The following is a 20,035-nucleotide window of genomic DNA, read 5'->3' on the forward strand; positions in this document are numbered from 1 at the left end:
AATCTTATTGAGCTACTGAATGTGTTCATTCTGTGACCTTGAACATAATACTTAAGCTTCTTTAAGGGTGGTTTGCTTGTGAACAGCAGAGGGATAATGTTTAGGTTATTGTAAAAGCTTAGCTATTGTAAAGAGCTTTAAATGCTGAATCCCCCAAGTGTTCGATTTCCAGGAGAAACTGAATGTACACCTTCCTTCAGAAATAAATTTTGACTAATTTTATGGTTTTTTTTTTTCAGTTGGATTAAAGAACACTCTTTCTTTTTACCACAGTGAAGCAAAATGGAAAAGAGAGCCTTTTATATTTGTTGTTTCTTGAAACCCTGGTCATCCAATAAAAAAGCAAGTATTTAATTTTGTATGGTTTTAAAGCTATAAACTACATTCTACAGCTTAATGCACTTCATTTATTTTGAGATTATGAAAGCAAAGTGCAAGAAGAAATATCAAACATTAAATAATGAATTTTCTTGTATACTCAATGAACAATGCAATCAGTATGATGAATGTATGGTATTCCATTGGATTAAGCTTTGCTGTACTATCTTTTCCCTGTAACTGAAAATATAATCTACCAGGAAAACATAGCAAAACTAATAACAATAAAACTTTTTATTCCATGCTAAAAGACTTAAAATCAGCAATCTAAGTTACTTTTCAGAAGGGGTAGCACGAAGAGCTTCACTGATGATTCTTTCTCATTTAGCAAAGTTTTCCTAGTAAGACTATTCAGGAGTATTAAGGGACCATATTAATTTGTTTTCCTTATACAGATTCTGGACTTGTTAATATGTTGGTTGAAATATAGTTAACAAGATAAAATAGTGTTGATATAGCAAGAAATCCTTTATTTCTTTTAAGGCTCTCAAGTTATCCATGAGATGGGGATAATGAAACCCAAGGACTGTGTACTATATTTATAATGTGCTTTGAGACCTTCAGAAGATACTAACCATAACAGTACAAAATTCCATTATTTAATAATTCCACTTTTGATCTGAGTTTTGGTGCTTGCGTATATAGGCATGACCATCAATTTACAGAGGTGCTACATTTTGTAAGACCATGGGTATCAAGCCCCTGTTACTAGTTTGCTTGTCTGAGCTCCTAGTGGTATTCTAGCTAGTGCCTCTAGCACAAATGTGCCCCTCAAAGGCAATTCATAGAACCAAATACCTGTGCCATGCAGCAGTACTTCTTAAGGATTTGCAGAAACTTCATTTTTTGTCTTCCTCTGCATACAAACATTACTCAGCAAAACTCCTCTGTCAAGATCATTCAAATTCTAGAATATGTGCTATCCTTATCCCCTACCAACTATGTTGAAGGAAAAATAGCAGTTTAATATAACTAGTCCAGCAAGACTTAATAGGATCACAGCTGTCATGACTGAGAGAACACAAGGCCTTCTGCTTAGGACAGTGACTGAAACTGCACAGCTACAAAAACTAGACTAAAAATGCCATCTAGTGGCTGTTTGTTCCCATTTCTTAACACAACGCCTGAAACAACTGAACTCTTAAACAACACTTTTTTTTTTTTTAAGGCAAATTCAGTCAAAATACAACAGATGAGATAATTTAACTTTAACAATAATTATTTTTTAAGGTATGGGTGAGTGTAATTGATATCCCTGTGCTGGCTCTACTTACACAGTCCTTGAAATTCCTTTATCAGATAAAAATCAATCTTACAAAACAAACTCATTAAATCAGTTATAATTTTTTATTTCTCTTTTCACTGACAGAGTGGAGAGATCCTCCACCTGGTAAGCCGCACACTATGTTAACTTGAACTTTTAAATTTTGATAGCTATAGTGTAAGGTTCGGCGTAAGTTTTTTTTTCCCATCCTCTGCAAACAGAAAGGTTTTTAGGCAGTTTCAGGGATATAGTTGATATGATCTAGCAGTGATTCGTAATGATAAATTTTGTGATGGCTGCAAATGAACTCAAATATAAGCATCAGGGGAAAAGTGTTGCAAGGTAGCTTGTCACGGGATGGTGCTTTTGGTGGTGTTCAAATGTCAGAAAGATAAAAAAGGGAGCATTTCAGGAAAAAAGCAGAGATAAGCCTGAAAAAATGAGATGTTATCTTATACCTCAGATTAGCTGTTTTCCTCTCTGAATTCCTTCTGTATGCAAGAGTGACCATTTACTAAAGACACCAAGTATTGAACCATATTGCTCTATACTGCCTGTAAGAAGGGGAGTGTCAAGTTTTTCTCACCCTGAGGAAACTACAGCATACTGATGAAACCTGACTGACTTTAACAGAACTATTCCCCATTTGCATGGCTGTAAGGCAGAGAATGCTTATATCTCTGGTGTGCCATTTATAGTGCTACTTGCGTTACGTTTGAATTTTAGCAAAATTTTGCCCCCTCACTCCATGTTGTGAACAGCAACATATTAATGCAAAACATAATTTAATTTCATTTCATGTTAATATAGTGGAATATTAAATGCAGCAACTCAGAAGTCAAGTCAGCCTGTTCATCTCTTGGAGGAGAAGAAGGTGGAAGGAGGAGAGAGGAAATGTGTATAATTACTTTTCTACACATAAGTACTTGATACTGAGCAAGATTTCCTTGCGCTTGTAAGGTGTCTGCAATAAGCATAAACTCACTTTAACAGTGGTACAGATTCTTAACTGAATAAGCATCTTAGTTTAACTTGAACCAGTTTTGTGAGCAACAACTGGTAAAATTTATATTTGTGGAGTCTAGATCCAACTGCAGCAACTAGGCAGGCCTTTGCACCAGCCCAATTACATTAACCTAAAATGATTCTTCAGTTTAAGCCTGCAACTTCATATATAGCGACACTCTTAGACTGCTGCAACAGTAGAGGTTAAATGAAGCTGGAGAGTTGGAATGGCCTTTTTCCTACAGTTGCTCGTGGTGTTTACCCCTGTTCATTGACATTTCTTGCAGCTTGTTTGCTTTCCTAGCATTTGAGTATTTGTTTTAGATTATACAGGAAGATCAAAGACTGGAATTTTCTGTAAACAAACTAGGAAAATGCAGTTGCTTTAACAGACCTAGAGGAAGTTTATTTTTCCTAGTCTCATTCCTCTTTTCTGTTTGTTTGGTTGATCTCTGCATCCAAAGTACTAATTTGCCTTTCGTGAATATTCAAAATATTATATATAGCAAACAAAATGTATTTCACTATTCGCAGGGAAAATACATAGAGTAAACAGCTGACATTTTTAAGGGTCTGAGCAAGAAGGCATCCCAATATTTTTGTGAACTGGCGTTGTATTTGTTTCCTTTGAAAAGCTGGTTAGCTTGATTTTTGTCCTTTTTTTTTTTTTTTTTGGTAAGGGAAGTCAGATAGAAATCTTTAAGTTTTTGTGTCCAGTTAGTCACAGTATTAGCCTTCTTTTCTAAAAAGGTTGTGAAAGATTAGAAATGGCTGTTCTTTCACCCTTTAGGTACATTCTGCCTGTTTCTTAACTTCAGCTAAAGAGCTCATCATCCCGAACTGTCAAAGTTATACTAAGGATACCTTCATATGCCATTTCCAAGTGATGCATATATATGACCTCTTTTGCCTCCTAAAATTTTCAGTTCTTCTAGATAGTCTTGGATTGTCAGAGAGAAAGTGATATAGTGCAGTTAGGAGTCCAGTTACTGTGGAACCACAATTACCTGAACTTCAGTTAACTAGAATTCTTTTAGCAACATAGAAGCTTCCAGAGTTGGATTGGCTGCTGCTCTTTTCAAAGGAGTGCTAAAACCCTCAAGCAAGGTTTACGACTGGGGGGACACCTCCCTGCACTCCCTCCAGAGAACTCAGTTTTTCCTATCAGTTTAGCTGATGTCTACCTCCAGTTCTGTGTATGAAAATCTTTATTGTGCAAATATTCTCTGTTATGACTGAATAATTACAGTACTTCTGTATTAACTTACTTGAATTACTCCAGGTATACAAGATTGTGCATCTTCTATTATACTTCATTAATTTTTTTGAACAAAAGTTTAAAATTCAGATCAGACTGCTGAAATATGTTTGCTTCACAAAGGCTGCATAATGTCATTTACTTTTGTCTCTGTAAACAACTTTTGGGAATTGATGAGGTAGAATGCAATTGTCTCTGTGATGGTGTCAGCATGTTCAGTATAGTGTAATCTAACCTTGACCTAGTTATTCTTCTCATATGATTCTTAATGCTTTGCTAACAAACTTGATATAGCTAAGATAATGAATAATAAGAGTTGTTTTTATCTAAAATTAAATCAAGGCATAAAAGATCACAAAACAGTAAACTCAAGCTTTTTTCAAGTCCCTGTACGCAATGGGAGTTGTGCAATATAAACAGAAATAAAACAGTTTGTTAATATTTTGGTAATCCCCTGAGGTAAAAAGCAAAGGTATCACAGGCTTGAGTGGCCTGATCACAACTTGTTTCATGTAATGGCCTTTCTTAAACTGACCTTATGGGATCAAATAAACATTCCACTTTATCTGAAATCTATTAAAGCTTGCTGAGACTGTCATTGACTTTAACAGGAGCTGGATCATGGCCCAAACAAGCAACAGAGCACAAAAATTCATTTGCAAAGAAAATCAGAGTTGCTGACTGTACAAGTCAACAGATAAAATTATACCTTGAAAAAAGTCTAAATATAGCATTCGCTATATTTTTAACCTATCACTGCACCTTAGTACAATGCCCCTGGAATTACACTTGTTTGCTTATAAATACTGATAAGATAAATACTCCTGGCACATGACATTTGATACCGAGCTTTAGTTCACATATAAACAGGGGAGTAAAAAACAAATCTTAGTTTTATTTAAAGAAACTTGAACTATAATTTTTTAAGACAGAGCACTATGGCAACCAAGCCACTGTTGCTGCAGAAATTTGCCATTTTAATTAGATATTCCTGAAGGAAAAATACTGCAAGCCTGAGCAGTACTCTTTCTTTTCTCAAATCATGTCAAAGAGTAGCATTTCTTCTGCTTTAAACTTTAATTATATATCACTCTGGTTCATCAGCATAGCCAAACACACCAAAGCAGAATCTAAATCGCAATTCAACTTATTAACACTGAAAATGATTAAGTTTCTTGGAAGCCTTCAGTGTGGTATTCCTTCTTGTGTTTAGAAAATATGGAAAGCAAGCAACACCTCCTTCTGCAGGTTAATTGTTTCACCTCCATTTACACACTTCCTAAATCACTTCAGCTTTTGTGTATGAGTTTATGAAATTACTGCCCGTACATGTGAGCAATAAGTAATAGCTTTCAGTTGAAGAGAAGCATTTAAACATGCCAGGAGTGCAGGAAACCCAGAACAGTCAAGTTAGCTTTCAGGCTCCTGGATGAGGTTTTACCACTGTTGTAAATGGTACAAAGGATGAAAAAATCGGTAGGTCAGAATAAGGAGCACCTTCAGATCCAGAAACTACTGTCAGTATACCCCAGCAGTGGGGCAAAGCAGAGAGATACAGGTAAGGTCTACTGTGGGGGACCTCTTTGTGTTCAGCACATTTGTCAGACAAATATGTCAAACTTAAAATAATTGTTTTCAATGTGTGCTAAAATAATGTCCTGACATTTTTCTTTAAGGTGACCTTTTTTGCCCCATGGTTTGGTCTTCCGTTTAACATGAAACTATGTTTCATTGTATTAGCAAAAACAGGAAACAAATGAAAGCTCCGACTCACGAAGATGATCACACATCCTTCCAATTGAGATAATCTGGGAAAACCTTTCCCTCATCTAGGATACCTGCAACACATTATTTAAATGAAAAATGCTTCAGTACAAGAAGCCAGCAGAATAAAAAATGCTCTGGTAATATCAAAACCTCTTGTGACTTGCGAGCCTCTCTTTTTGCAAAATCACTATTACAGGTTAAAGCAAGGACTACTTAGTAACCAATCCATAATACACAATAACTACTTATTAACTGCCATGCACTTTGGGCTCATTCCTTGTCTTGATATGTGGTATAAAACCACTCAGTAGAAATTTTAACTAAGACAAGCAGACATGTGAAACAATCAAAATAAAAAAGGGAAGCCAGCAAAATAAGCTTTTAATATTTGTTCTACATAATTTGTATGGCCTAGAATTTTCAAAAGGGCCTTGCGATTTTGAGCCTCATCAGCTGGCAGCCTCAGCATTGAAGAGCGTGTAATCGTATTTTAAACACAAACAAACAAAAATCCTAATGGCCCTCCCCAAAGAGAATAACTTTTTTTTATTATTGGGGAAAGGAAGATTTGCTGATGCTTTATTTTCTAACGCATTTCATCTTCTTGCCTTTATTGTCTCGCGTCACTTTCCTGTTTAAAACCGCGCAGGGCCGCTGTCCCTCAGCCCCTCCCCAGCTGCGGGGCAGCCGCGGCTCTGCTGCCGGAGCGCGGGCAGCTGAGGTGACGGGAAGCTCCGGGGCCCCGCCCTCGGGGATCTCCCCTCAACGCCGGGCCTGGCGGCAGCGCGCTTTACCTCGCCCGGCCGCGGCTGTGTCCGAGCGGAGGAGCTGCTGCGGCAAAGGCGGGCGCTGAGGAGAACATGGCGGGGGGGGCCGGGCTCGGCTCCGCGCGCTCCGTCCGTCCCGCCGTGTCCTGACAGGAACCCGCGCGCAGTTGCTCGGGGCGGGGCGCGGGGGGCGGCTCCGGCGTCGGAGGCGCGGGTTGGGCGGCGGCGCTGTCAGTCAGCGCCCACCTCCCGCGCCGCGCCGGCGAGCCCGGAACCTGCGGGCGGCGGGGGTCGCGTGGCGGCTGCGCTGGGTGCGGCCGGGAGCGGCGCGCGGCGCGGGGCGGGCAGTCGCCTCAGCGGGGCGGGCGGGAGCAGTCGCTGCTGCCAGAGGCGCCTCAGCCGCTGCGGGTGAGTCGTGCGGGCGGCGCCGCGGGGGCTCGCCTGGGCGGTGGCCGCCGGCCCTTCCGCTGTGGCACCGGCTGAGGCGGGCTGGGGGCGATGCCGCGGGGCAGAGGGAACGGAGCTGGGCCTTGACGAGTCTGCTTGAGGGGCAGCCCGTGCGGCCGCGGGAGGACAGAGCCGTGGGGGGCGGAAGGCCGCGGGGAAAAGGCCCGGGGAGTGTGCGGGGTGGGGGCCGTGTGTGCGGAGTAGGGGCCGTGTGTGCGGGGTAAGGGCTGTGTGCGGGGTAAGGGCTGTGTGCGGGGTAGGGGCTGCGTGCGCTGGGGCGCAGGGTCAGTGAGGGGCGGGGCGGGGGAACTTGTGGGTGGCGGCCGGTGTGTGCGGTTGAAGGGCTGGGGGTGCGGAGGGTGTGTGGGCAGTGCCGGGAGCGAGTGTGAGGGGAAAATGGGGCTTGGGGGGCGGGGGCTGTAAAGCAAGATGTAACGGGTATCTGTTGTTTTATTGGGCGTTCTTTTTCTGTGAGCTCCCAGTGAGCTCTGGCTGCCCAGCAGCGAGCGGCCGGGTTGTGGGGCAGTTTGTGTTTCAATGATCACAGTGGTTCACCTGACGAGGAAGTGCCGTGTTCAGTGCCGAAGCGGTAGGTGTGCCGAGCAGGGAGCGTAAGGTTTATGTAATTGGATCTTACATAAAGATCTTTAGCGCACGTTGCTTTTATTAGCACTGCTACTGTGTTCTAATGCGGCTCGCGCTGGAGCAGCTTGTGGATGCGGGTGGGTGTCCTGGGCAGAGCAATGGGATCTGCACACTGCAGCTGGGGGGGGGACCTGAGGATGTGAAAGTCGTATCGTTATGGGCAGTGAGTAGGGGTGGTTCAGAAATATGCTCTAGGATTGATCAATGCTACCTGACCTTAGACAAACACATGTCTAAATGGTATTTGGCCACTCTGCTTCTAAAAAAAAAAAATCGCCTTGCTGTGTCTGTTAGCCAGCTGATGTGAGCAAGTAAGTTTGTTTAAAATACCATTTCTATTGAGTTTTGAGTCAAGGACGTTAAAATTGTCATTGTTTCAATCTTACGTGGCTTACTGAGAAGTGGAAAAAGAAATAACAGGATGGAAAATTGCCTGGGAAAGGCTGGCAAACGTGAAGCCTTGTCTTGCACTGTTGGTGCTTTTGGGGTTTAACTGGTGCTGGAGTTAGCAGTATCAGCTGTCTTCCTATTAGCTTTATTTCGCTTGTATTCTCTCTGCAGTACAACAAAAGGTGTTGATTGTGTTGCCAGTGTCCCAGGAGACTGCAGGCGAGCCTTGAGCAATGAACTGGCATCGCCTTTTCCATCTGCTCTCCTAACATCAGCAGGAAAATTATGCTATGTCTTTGCTCATAGGACCCCCAGAATTACAGTAGTGGGGTCCTTGTTGGTGTGGCCTTGTCTGCTCTTTTCTGTTGTTAAGCATGAGTAGTACCCCCCCACACAACAACAAAACCAAAACCCACTGAGTTTATAAGCTGGAACAGAATTGGAAAGGTAGACTAACTTGTTCTAGATGTGAGGGTCATGGCAGTTCACACGAATCATTAATTTGCCACATCTTTCATATTTTCTGTAGGGTTTGAATGGTGATCTTCTCTTGGTTTTGTTATTTAGAGTGCATTAATAGAGTTGTACTCCAGCAAGCTTTTTAAAAGTTATGCATTGTCACTTAAACTCCTATTTTCTAACTTGTTGGATCTGTTTGTTCTGTGTCATGTTAGATGAGGCCTTTCACTGAAAACTTAATGATTACATTTCTTGTAATGTTGGAATTTCTTCTTAGCCTTGCCACAATGAGGGAAAACGTGCTTGGAAAGTAAAATTTACGTTTTCTGATGAGCTAACTTAAGAGGGGCAGTCATATCCTAAGCCAAATTCACCAAGGTTATAATTAAGTGATGGAAATTGTATCACTTTTAAGATGCCTATGTTTATAGTAGTCTTTTTTTGGAGAAAGATTTTGGATATTTCTGTAGGCTCTAGACTTCCTTTTGTATTACTGTATAGAAAGCTTCTTGTGAACCTTCTAAATTTTGTACCTTTCCTATTTTTATATTCCAGGCTGCAAGGACATTCTGTGTTACTGAAGGAAGGTGCTACTTTTTGTGGAGTGACTTATCATGTCAAGAACTGTATCATCCTGGATCTTAAGCTCAGCAAGAAACAGTATTGTTTTACAAGGAAAAGGACGTTTGTACTCCATCTGTGTCCCAAATAGAAACAAGATAAAATGGAAGCTTGTTTTCTCCAAAACGCATCTCTGCCCTGCTGGGAACTGCAGTTTGGACAATACTTTCTCCTTAAAAAAAGCATTTCGGCACACTTCCACCGAAGAAGAACAATTCTCTTTCCAGTTGTCTCCATCACAAATCAACGATATACTCAGAGCAGGTGAATTATCCCATAGAATACTGGATTTGAATGGTAAAAATGTGAATTCTGTGTTGAGGTTTGAAAGTAACCAGTTGGCATCCAACACTCCTGTTGAAGACCGCAGAAGTGCAGCCACCTGCTTGCAGACCAAAGGGATGATGTTTGGAGTCTTCGATGGTCATGCAGGTTCTGCGTGTGCCCAGGCAGTAAGTGAGAGACTGCTTCATTATATAGCGGTTTCTCTCATGTCTCGGCAAACCTTGGAAGAGATGGAGCTTGCTGCCGAGTGCTTGAAACCAGTTCCGCCTATTCTGCAGTGGCACAAGCATCTAAATGATACAGAGTATCAAGAAATAACTTCACAGTATTTTGAAAACCTCCGGGTTTACTGGCAACATTTGCTGGACCTAGATGCTGAGCCAGCGTTTAGTTTAGAAGAAGCCATGACATGTGCGTTCAAAAGGTTAGACTCAGACATATCGTTGGAAGTTCAGGCTCCTCAGGAAAAGGAATTCATGAGAAATACTGCCCTTCAAGTAGCTTTTTCTGGTGCAACAGCCTGTGTAGCTCACATTGATGGTGTTCACTTACATGTTGCAAATACTGGTGATTGCAGAGCAATTTTAGGGGTTCATGAAGAAGATGGAACATGGTCCACTCTCCCTCTAACTCGAGACCACAATGCCTTCAATGAATTTGAAATTAGAAGACTGAAGAGAGAGCATCCTAGATCTGAGGAGAAAACGCTATTTGTGAATGACAGATTACTTGGGATTCTCATGCCTTCCAGAGCGTTTGGAGATGTGCAATTAAAATGGAGTAAAGAGTTGCAACACAGCATTCTGGAGAATAGCTGTGATGTTGAGGCTTTAAATATTTATCAGTATGTTCCTCCAAGCTACCACACACCTCCTTATTTAACTGCAGAGCCTGAAGTCACGTACCACAAATTAAGAGGCAAGGATAAATTTCTAGTTATTGCTTCGGATGGTCTATGGGAGATGCTAAGTAATGAGAAGGTTGTAGAACTTGTTGCTGGACACCTTACAGAGCTTAATGTGCAGAAACCACAACTGGCTTTTGAGAAACCAGTTAATTTGGGTTATATGCACAGCTTGTTACTTCAGAGGAAAAATAGAGGCATTGCCTCACTTGACCAAAATGTAGCTACTCATTTAATAAGGCATGCAATTGGAAGTAACGAGTATGGGGAGGTGGACCAAGAGAAACTTGCTGCGATGCTGACACTGCCTGAAGACCTTGTGAGAATGTACAGAGATGATATCACAGTTACTGTGGTCTATTTTAATTCAGAAACAATTGAAAATTACCACAGAAACAATGAATAGAGACTTGCACTGCTACTGTTCTGTACCACTAGCCAGCTTTGATACTGAAACCATTATTGTTTTTTCTCTGATAGTCCAGCTGTTGCTAGTGTTATGGTCTGGAAGTTCCTAAATCTTTTGGTTACGTACTAGTCTTGAAAATAACTTCATATGAGCAAGTTTGGTGAAAGTTGTCTGACTTTCCAGGTCTGTGTGCAATGAAGAAAAATGTTTTGATAAATGTTCACTGAAATGTAACCGAACTAATGATTGCTGACCCAGTTCCGATTCTATGTGAACTACTGGTAAAACTTTCCGAATGAACAAACAGGACAAATTTCTCTGAGACTGGTGCAATTTAATAGAGAGATGGATAATACCTGTAGCTGCATGGAGTGTAGGAAAGGCTTCGCTCTTGTGGAAAGTGAGTAGCACCCTATCGAAACACTGGAATTGAATTAAATAAACAAACTACCAAACCTTTATTTCATGTAACAGTGTCAAATACTTTAACAAATTGCCATGTATATGTGAAGATAGCACTTTAGAAAGCTGTTCAAACCCCTCTGGGGTTGTCAGATGTTTTTTTCTTAATACTTTTTTTTAAAGCTAGGAATCAAAATCGTATTTTCTTCTGCAATTATTTTCAAATGTGAATGCATGTTCTCTTAAATATGTGGACTTGAGTGACAACTTACAGTTCAAACACACGAGGGACTTCATGGTTCCCTATGTAGGAATTAACAATACTAGCCTTAAGCATTTAAGTGTCTAACTTGCTTAAAAATGATACCCTTTTGTTAAGTATTTTTGTACGAAGTGCTGTGCATCAAATCCACAAACAATAATTTGATGGAAGTTTGACAGATCCAGAAGTTCAAAAATTCATCTAAATGTAAATACAGGAAAAGAGGGCACATTTCAGATTTGACTTAGAGAGAAAGAACAGTGCTGATATTTCACCAAAATATGCTTAATCTTTATTTTATTCTTATTGTTGCCTATGGATGTCAGGTTTTACTTATAGGTGTGGAGTTATTTTCTGTAATGAATGTATATTCTCATCTCTGAACATATACATTAGTGTATTTTAGAGTGGTTTTATTTTATACTTTCTAGAGTGCCAATCTAAGCTTCCAAATTAGCTGTATTTTCTTAAATTTCACATATGGTGTTTTCTAGTGATTCTTTTCCTTGTTTAAGCACAGCAGTAACTGTTGCTTACAAGAATATGCATACTGGGAATATAGGACTGTTTACTGCTGTTGCTACTAAGAACTTGTGTGGGTGCAGCAGAGCAGATAAAAATATTGCCTTTTTTTTCCTGAATTTCATTATCCATCTGTAGTTCAGCAGATGAAAAAGTATTTAATTTTTTCTCAAGATCTTAAGTAGATGAGATCTCAAGGCATGAACCAGTAGCAATTGTGGATTTGGGGCTTTTCAAAAAATATTTTTCCTGCAGATAAAAATTCTCAGTGCTTTTTTCAGGCATTTAAATAATCTGTCTTGAAGATTGATGAGAAGGAAATTGTTAATAGATCTGTTTAAAAAATATTCATGCTTTTGAATATTCAGAATTGGCCTGTAATTCAGTGCTAGACTGCACTAGAATTGCAGTCACTGAATGCATCCTTAAGAACCCTGTGTTCTGGAAGACCAGTTTACCCTGTAAGTTGTTTCATCTGGTACATAGTGCAACACATCCAGCAACTCACCCTGGAGGCTGCTCACCCTGTTTTTCAGATAAAATGACTAGGTCTATTCCCTTTGATACCAACAAAACAGGATTAGCTCAAGAAATTTCACACTTAAATCTTGGTGACAGGGACTGCAGGAAGGCTTTAGGTACATGCAAGATGTTACAGAGGTTGCTGCAATCCTTGTTGCCTGGGTCCAGTTTAAAGTGTGCCCTCATCCATGAGGCTGGTCCTCTGCAGACTGAGACTCCATCTGCCAGAAAAAGGCCGACGATGGAGGCTAGGCCCGTGTCAACCGCAGGAGGGGTGTGCTCTGCCTCCGAGAGTGAGGAGGGTAGAGCTCTTCAGCAGCGTTCCTGAGCCCTTTTGCCTTTGAGTGGGCTCTTACAAATCCTTTTGTGTGATTAGTTACATGCATCATTGCTTGAAATTTAGACATTAAGCAGTAAAAGAATGCATTTCTAGACTACCTCTTAATAGAGAAATTACTTAACAGTGTGGCTAGAGGAACAAAGGGGCTAAACCATATTAGAGCTGATATGAAGTGATACATTTTTTATGAAGATAATCTAGAAAACTTTTGTAGAGCAAACCTGCAACTGCAAAAGTAATACAGCAAACCAGCTAGTACATAGTAATAAAATTAAAATAAGTGTTTTGTTCTTTTCACCACCCAGTGATGAAATCTGGGTCATCTTTTAAGAGAGTCATGGTGGCACTATGTCATCGAAGTGATACTCCTAAATACGATATTGTACGTAGGTTGTTGTAGCTGCAAATCGATAATGATTGTTTTGGGGAACGTGTTTGATAGTAAGAAAGGTACTGTTAGTAATTTAATGTTAGTTTTGCTCAGTTTAACATGTAATACTATAGTTATCCTACAGTGGAAAAGGATAACATTGAACTAGTTAGAGGGTTGTTGGGGTCATGGCTTTCACTGCATGCTCCTCAGAACTGGTTACAGGCCAATGAAAGCAAACTATCCATACTTGTGGTAAGGAAAATAATGATTCTACCTGTTTGAATTGGATCGTAGACATTTTCATCTCTAACTACAAACACAGCCAATAGGCATTAATGAAAGTAGTGTTTTGTGACTTGGAAAATCAATGTTTAAATGAGTGAATTAAATGCATTAGTCTGCTCCTGCAAGCACAGTGATGTAAAGATTTGATAGCACACTTAGATGCAAGTTCTGCAATATTGCAGATACGTTGGAACAAACATCTTTGTAGACAGTGTATCTGGTTTAGGTTAGATAGTTCTGCTTTGCATTTGTTTCTCTTTTTTTTTTTTAATTTCCAGCTTAAGTTCAGAGAAGCAACAGTCAAAATCGTAGTCATTCAAACTCTGTCTCAAAATGTGGTATTATGGGCATTGTGACTTTTAAGTAAAATATGTGAGGCTAAGCACTGATGAAAATAACAGAAAAAAATTTTTTCCCTAAAACTTAAACTTTCAGTTGAAATACAACTTTGTCACTTGTTGTTTTGGTTTTGTGTGTGTTTTTTGTTTGTTTGTTTGTTTTCTCCAGAACTCTTTTTCCATGTTCCTAAATTATGATGCTTATTTAAATTTAAGTATTCAGGCCTCCATAATGTATTTGGAGTTTGTGGGCAGGGGGATGGGGAGGTGTTTGTTTTTGGTGTTTTTTTGTTTGTTTGGGGTTTTTTTTGTAACCTCCTTCTAAGTAGTGAGGGGGAATCACTGTAGGTAAAAATATTCATTTAATGCTTAAACCTAATCTTTATTAAGTGGATGAAAGATGTAATGTTTTGGTTGCTGTACTGGAATCTGGCATTCTTTCTGCTAAATGCTTATATGAAAAGTTGCTACATTTCAGGTCAGAAAGCATAAATGTTCAAGCTGGTGTAAAAGTAAATAGTCTGAGTAGATGTTGTAAGTTTTCTGAAGTGTTTGTAGCTCTGTGGTTTTCCCACAATGGAAATAACCGTTAAGATGTAAAAGTAAGGACATCTTGACAGTAGTGAGGTTCCACTAAATTAACGAGTCAGCAGAGGGAGCGCTAGTTCTCTGGCCAAAGTATCCAAAATGTGCTTTAGTTAATTTGACAATTTACATGAAAATATTTGATAGGCTCACATGCACGTATGTGTTCATCATCATTGTAACATTCACATGAAGTGTGTGTTGTAATTGTCTTAAAATAATGCAAAACCCCCTACAAATACAACATCTATAGAAATATTGATTAAATCCTTGAATTACAAGAGGCCAGGAGCAAGACAATTGTTTGTGTACTTAGGCTTAACTTTATTTATATTAATTGTAAGTGTTTGTCTTTTTTTGGGGGGTGGGATGCATGATAAGATAAAAGAAGATTATTTGGGACAGATTTTTTTTTTTTTAAAGAAGGTATCTATCTAAACTTTGAGGAAGAGTTTTTTGGTATTGTTTTAGTTGAACAGAGGCTCTCTGTTCAGAGATATAATTGTAGTAAGAACTGGAAGCAGAACTGTGTACACCTTGTGGTTTTGTCAGACACCAGCTGGTCACAGGGGTGTTACAAAGCACAGGTGCGACATGAAAAAAAGCTTTTCCTTCTTTATATCTGTTTCAGAGAGGTTAACCATCAAAGAAATATTATTGTCAAAACACTTGGAATTTTACTAAATCTTTGTCTTTATCCTGAAGAACTGGTTCAAACTGCTACTGTCAGATCTCTCCCCAGTTGTCTGTCAGGTACAAGTAAGTCTTGTTTCTTATTGAGGGGGGTAAGTGCTGTTCAGAGACGTTACGGCCCATTGGCCTGCACTGCAGCACCTGCTGACAAGTGGTGGACGTCTGCTTGAGTTGGGCTTTGAGCCTGTGCTCTTGAGACTCTTGGAATGCTTTGACTGAATGTCTTCAACAACTCAAAGGAAAAAGATGACTGGGAGCCAAGGAATTGTGGAAAGGAAGCAGAGTTAGGGTTTCTATTTGGGTTAATCAAACTTAACTGGGAAATTTTCATTTCTTAAAGAGAAAAAAAGTACCTTTTTGCCTTATGGTGACCTTTTTTGAATTAGAAACAATGCGGAGGGGTAAAATGTGGTCAAGGAGCAATGCTTTAAAAGGTACTGGAATCCTAGGCAGCAGATAAGTGGGTCACAAAGCGTACTTCTCCTGCCTCCTTGCTGAAAGTTTGGAGCCAATCCTACAGCGACTTGTTCCAGAGCGGGTTGGTTAGTTCAGACCGTACTTCTCTCAGATGGTGGCAGGAGCTGTTCCTGGCTGTGGCTGCTGGAAGGGCACTTTGCTGTCAGCTCAGGGGGGCTCTGGGCTCTGCTGGAGCCTTTGACATGCTCTTTTCTATTTTTGTTCAGTGTGCTTTGCTTTGTGCTCTCTGAAATGGTCTTCATAACGTTGAGGTGGCTCTTGCATTGCTATGTCATGTTCTGCAGTTCTGTGGTGTTTTTCTTAGCAAAAAGGATTTCCATTTCAGTGCTTTACTGAATAATCTTTGATTTTTGTACCTGCAGAGCCGAGGTTGGCCAGAAGATGTCATCTGAGTTTTCCAAAAGGAGATCTGTGTTAAGAATTCTGTCTCTCTTTCCTATTATAGATAATGTGTTCATAACATAAATTTCAGTGCTATTGAAAAATGGAGGAAAAAACCCCCACCAATCACCTACACACATCTTTAAAATTGTATATGATTTATTAGTACTTCCAACTTATGAATTGGATAATCTGAGCAAGAGTGAGTTTGTTTTTGTTTTTTTTTTTTTTTGCCAAAACCAAGTTTTAATGGCCTGAGTACCCTAAGTGGTAAATCTTTGTGGAAAAATCTCCCTGTCCTGTTACTGCTGGGTACACAGACATGAAAGTGAGGCCAAGAGGCACCTGTCTGAATTTCCTGAAGAGTCTTCAATGGCACAAGAATTGCACAATTGCTTCCTCAGCTTCCTCAGGAAGTCTTCGCTCAACCACTACCCGTGTCTGGTTCCTGCTGTTGTGCAGCTCAGAAGCTGCAGGTGGTCACAGCTGCCCCATGGCTACACTGTGGCTTAGGTGAAGGTGTTTTGGTTTGGACAAATGTCTAGTCTGGAAATCACATTGAAATGTTCCTGGAGGAACTTGCTGCTGTGAGGAGCTTGATATCTGCTGTTCAGTGTAGGTGTTTGCAGAGATCTTGGTTCAACTGCGTTGTTAGCTGGAATTCTTAAATGAGATGAGGGTTTGAGAAATAAATCAGTGTTTGGTTTGTTTAGCGGTTGAGAGGTTTTGTCTCTTTTCCTGTTTTTAAAATTCTTGTGTTTATTTGCAGTTCTTTCATCTGAACAAAGTTGCCTGCACTGGATGCTGCTTATCAAAACTTGCATCTATTGCATATTCTTGCTGTTGCTCTTTTCACGTCCCAACACTCATTAAGAAACTTACTGTTTGCCAGTGGTTTTCTTTACTGTGATATCCCCTGTGAATTCCTGAGGCGTGTACATAGGACCTTTCTCTCCTTTGAAGAGCTGTGTTTATGAATAAGAGATAATTGCTGTATTTTTAAAATAATGGTAATAGTAGAGAGTAAATTCCCTAAGGACTCTGATCTTTTTTTCAAAAAATGTGCCTAACATGGCTGAAAAGGTTAGTTATTTTTATTATGACTTTGTATAAAGTAAGCTCCATGTGTTTGAAATATTTGGCTACAGTAGAACAGATTGTGCTAGTCAATAATCTGAAAGTTTCTCTGGTGACATGATGAAGAGGAGAGTATAGAACTCCTTGGGGGAAAAAAAAGGCACAACAACAAAACCAACAAAACAAAAAAACCCCCCACAAACAGAAAAACCCAATGTGACATTGCTGCCCTTTTACAGGTACGTTACAAAAAGAAAAATGGGACTCAGTTTCATTTTGTTTTCAGTGTCTGTCTGGCTTTCCAAGCCCCTGACACAGAAGCAAGCATACTTGGCTATCCTCATTTCCTTTTCTGGAGTGCTTGTTAATTTTTTAAATGTGTGTGTGTGTGTATTTGTTTTTTCCTCCTCCAGTCAGGCTTTTAGAGGCATTCTAGTGTCATTTTCAGTGAATGCTGGTAATAAATATTTCTACCTTATTCACCTGCCAACTCATCTTTTATTCATCCTGCTGATGAAAACCATCTCCTGTGAAACCTCTGTTGCTGGAACAGTTCAAAAACTTTCCCACTACAGATGTAACAGATCCTTTCCACCTTAGTGTAAGAATTTTCTGTTACTTTGTTACACATTTTTTAAAAGAAATTAGGCATCGTTAGGTTCTGATGTTCAACTAGGGCAACAGAAATAATGCAACCCAGTAAATGTAGCAACAGGTGAACCTGCACTTTATGTTCTTATTGCAACATACCAATGCTGTGCCAAAACAAAAACTGCCTGTCCTTATATTCCCTTAAAGTTCCAGAGGCGTAGACTGGTGCAGCTGAACCTCATGTCTTTATTCCTCAAACACCGGTGTGCTTGCGTTAGGGCAGTGGTACCAAGCATGCAGGAGAATGGTTACTTGTAAAGTTTTGTCTTGGGAACTGGAGCTAAGAATAAATTGGCAATGTGTATTGATGGAAAAAAGGGAGCACCCACGCTATGGACTTCCCTTCTTTCCATGTAGGGTAAGAGTGTGTTTATGTAGGAATTTCGGGATATACCACTGAATGAAATCCAACTGAGAATTCTTTTTTCTTTCTAGAGCTGAAATTGCTAATTTATGCAATCTATTGGTAGCAGAATCCCAGCTTAATTGCTGATACCTCTCCATTAAAAACTAGCAAATGACAGCTGTAATCAAACAACTATTGTAAAAACTGTAAATTATTGCAGGACTTTACATATCTAGATTAGAAAAGTAACAATTACTAAATGCATTTGAAACAGGTTGTAGTATTTACCAGACCAAGTGATTTATGCAGCTCTATATATTACATATATGTGTATCTGAACCCCATTTGATCTATAGACAAAAAGCAAGAACTGTAGGCAAGCTAATATCCTAGACAGTCATGAGTACAAGGATTTTACTACCTTTAAATATATTTTTATAATAGGAAAACATGATTTTTATGCTTTGTGAAGAGAAAGGAGAGGTACGAATGTACACCCAGATAAACTTTTTCTTTTTTCTAAAGAGGTTTTCTGTGCTTGACTAGATGAAATCTTAGCCACTTCAAGCCTATCACCCCAGAGGCACGACTGCATGTTTCTGCCATGTTCTTTAGGAACATGTCAAAGGTTGGCTCTGATTTTCAAGATGGTGTTGAATTAAAACAAAACATGCCAGTGATGTAGGCATTGCCTCTGAAGTCAGACCTCTTGAGGCACTGGTCAATGGGAGCTTCACCCTCTGAGCTGTGGCAGTGGATGAAACCGGTAGAGTAGAAAATAAACAAATGTCCACCTCTAAAAAAGCGTGAGATTTTTGATTCCCTGGTCTGGAGTAGAAAATGCACTGTTGTGCTCTCCCTTGAGACCATGTAAGATTTCACTGCCACAACGTCCTGGGACTCTGTTCAGAGCCAATTGACCTCTCCTTGAAAAACCTGGAAGAAGACCATGAAACTCCTGGATGTGTGCATTCTAATTGCAAAAGAGACATTGGTTTAGATGTGCAATACCCATGACTCTGGTTATTGGTGTATATGCTTATGGCCATGCAGAAGTATTTTAGCTATTGGCTCATAGAGTGTATTTTTGTTTATTGCTGACCAGTACTTGAACTTTTTTTTGTAACAGAAATAGCTTAGATCAATAACCTATTAATAACCTATTCAAGCCCAAATTTCTATTCATCCTCACTCTCCAAATGAGGTATTTCCATTGTTCATTATTATGTGTCACTTCCATTTCAACCCTGAACTCATAAATCATAAATGAGCTTGAAGTATTCATTTCCCTCTTTCAGCGGTGCCTTTATCTAGTATTTGCTGACATGGCTCATTATAAATTATTTTTGAGCACAGTCAGACCTTGTTTTCTGAACAAATGAATTCATTGTTGGAAAGAACCCTATAAATAGAATTTGGGGGCCACCAAAATGAGAAATTCTATCTCATTAGGCTCTCAGCTGGAACAATGTGATCTGATATACAGAAGTTTTGAGCTGATGAAGTGCAAGCAAAGACTGAGATAATTGGTTCTAAACCTTTAAATTACAAATGGGCTATTTTTGTATTACTGTTAAGAGCGATAGAAACCATCTGGAAAATAGATTTGAGGCAGCATATATTGTAAGGAGAGAAAGGAGAAAAGACTGGGGTGGTTAAGAAAAATGTATGGAGTTTTTACAGTGGGATAAAAAATGACTTCTGGTATTCTGAGCTGTCTTCTTCAGGTGAGACTTGTACAGAATTACAATCCTGTTAACCTCTGCCTGTCTTCCTCATATGTAAGAGGCAGATATGTCTCCTCTATCAACACTTGGTGCTGAAGTGGTGGAGTAAATTTATGGATATGTGACTCTATTTCAATATCTCAAGTAGGATTACTAATGGAAAATGCATGAATCCTCTAAGCTATCTAGTCTCAGGGAAGACAAAGGCTTACTGCATCAGCCCAGAAATATGTCCTGTGGGAACACTCTGGGTAACTGTGTGCACGTTCTGCTCTGAATAAGTGTCTGGCATAAGGTGCCTTCTAGAAGTTGAAACTCTGGTGTTGGGGCATGCATGAAGACTTTGCCCTGATTCTTCCTTTACTGACAGGCTTCAAACATGTTTGGATGCCAAACTAAGTTTTATTATCATGAAATAATATCCTAACTAATGTCTTCCTCTTTCCTTACTGAGA

The 20,035-nt window shown here is 39.8% G+C and overlaps 1 protein-coding gene across 1 annotated transcript; it reads left to right on the forward strand.

The window, feature by feature from the left end:
• Positions 1 to 6,691: 6,691 nt before the first annotated feature.
• PDP2 (pyruvate dehydrogenase phosphatase catalytic subunit 2) lies at positions 6,692 to 11,706 on the forward strand. Its single transcript, XM_065640975.1, has 2 exons — positions 6,692 to 6,847; positions 8,936 to 11,706. Exon 2 carries the CDS (start codon positions 8,995 to 8,997, stop codon positions 10,594 to 10,596), a length of 1,602 nt encoding a protein of 533 aa, XP_065497047.1. The 5' UTR covers positions 6,692 to 6,847; positions 8,936 to 8,994; the 3' UTR covers positions 10,597 to 11,706.
• Positions 11,707 to 20,035: the final 8,329 nt, after the last annotated feature.

This window comes from Caloenas nicobarica, chromosome 9 (genome assembly GCF_036013445.1).
Source record: "Caloenas nicobarica isolate bCalNic1 chromosome 9, bCalNic1.hap1, whole genome shotgun sequence".
Lineage (NCBI taxonomy): Eukaryota > Metazoa > Chordata > Aves > Columbiformes > Columbidae > Caloenas > Caloenas nicobarica.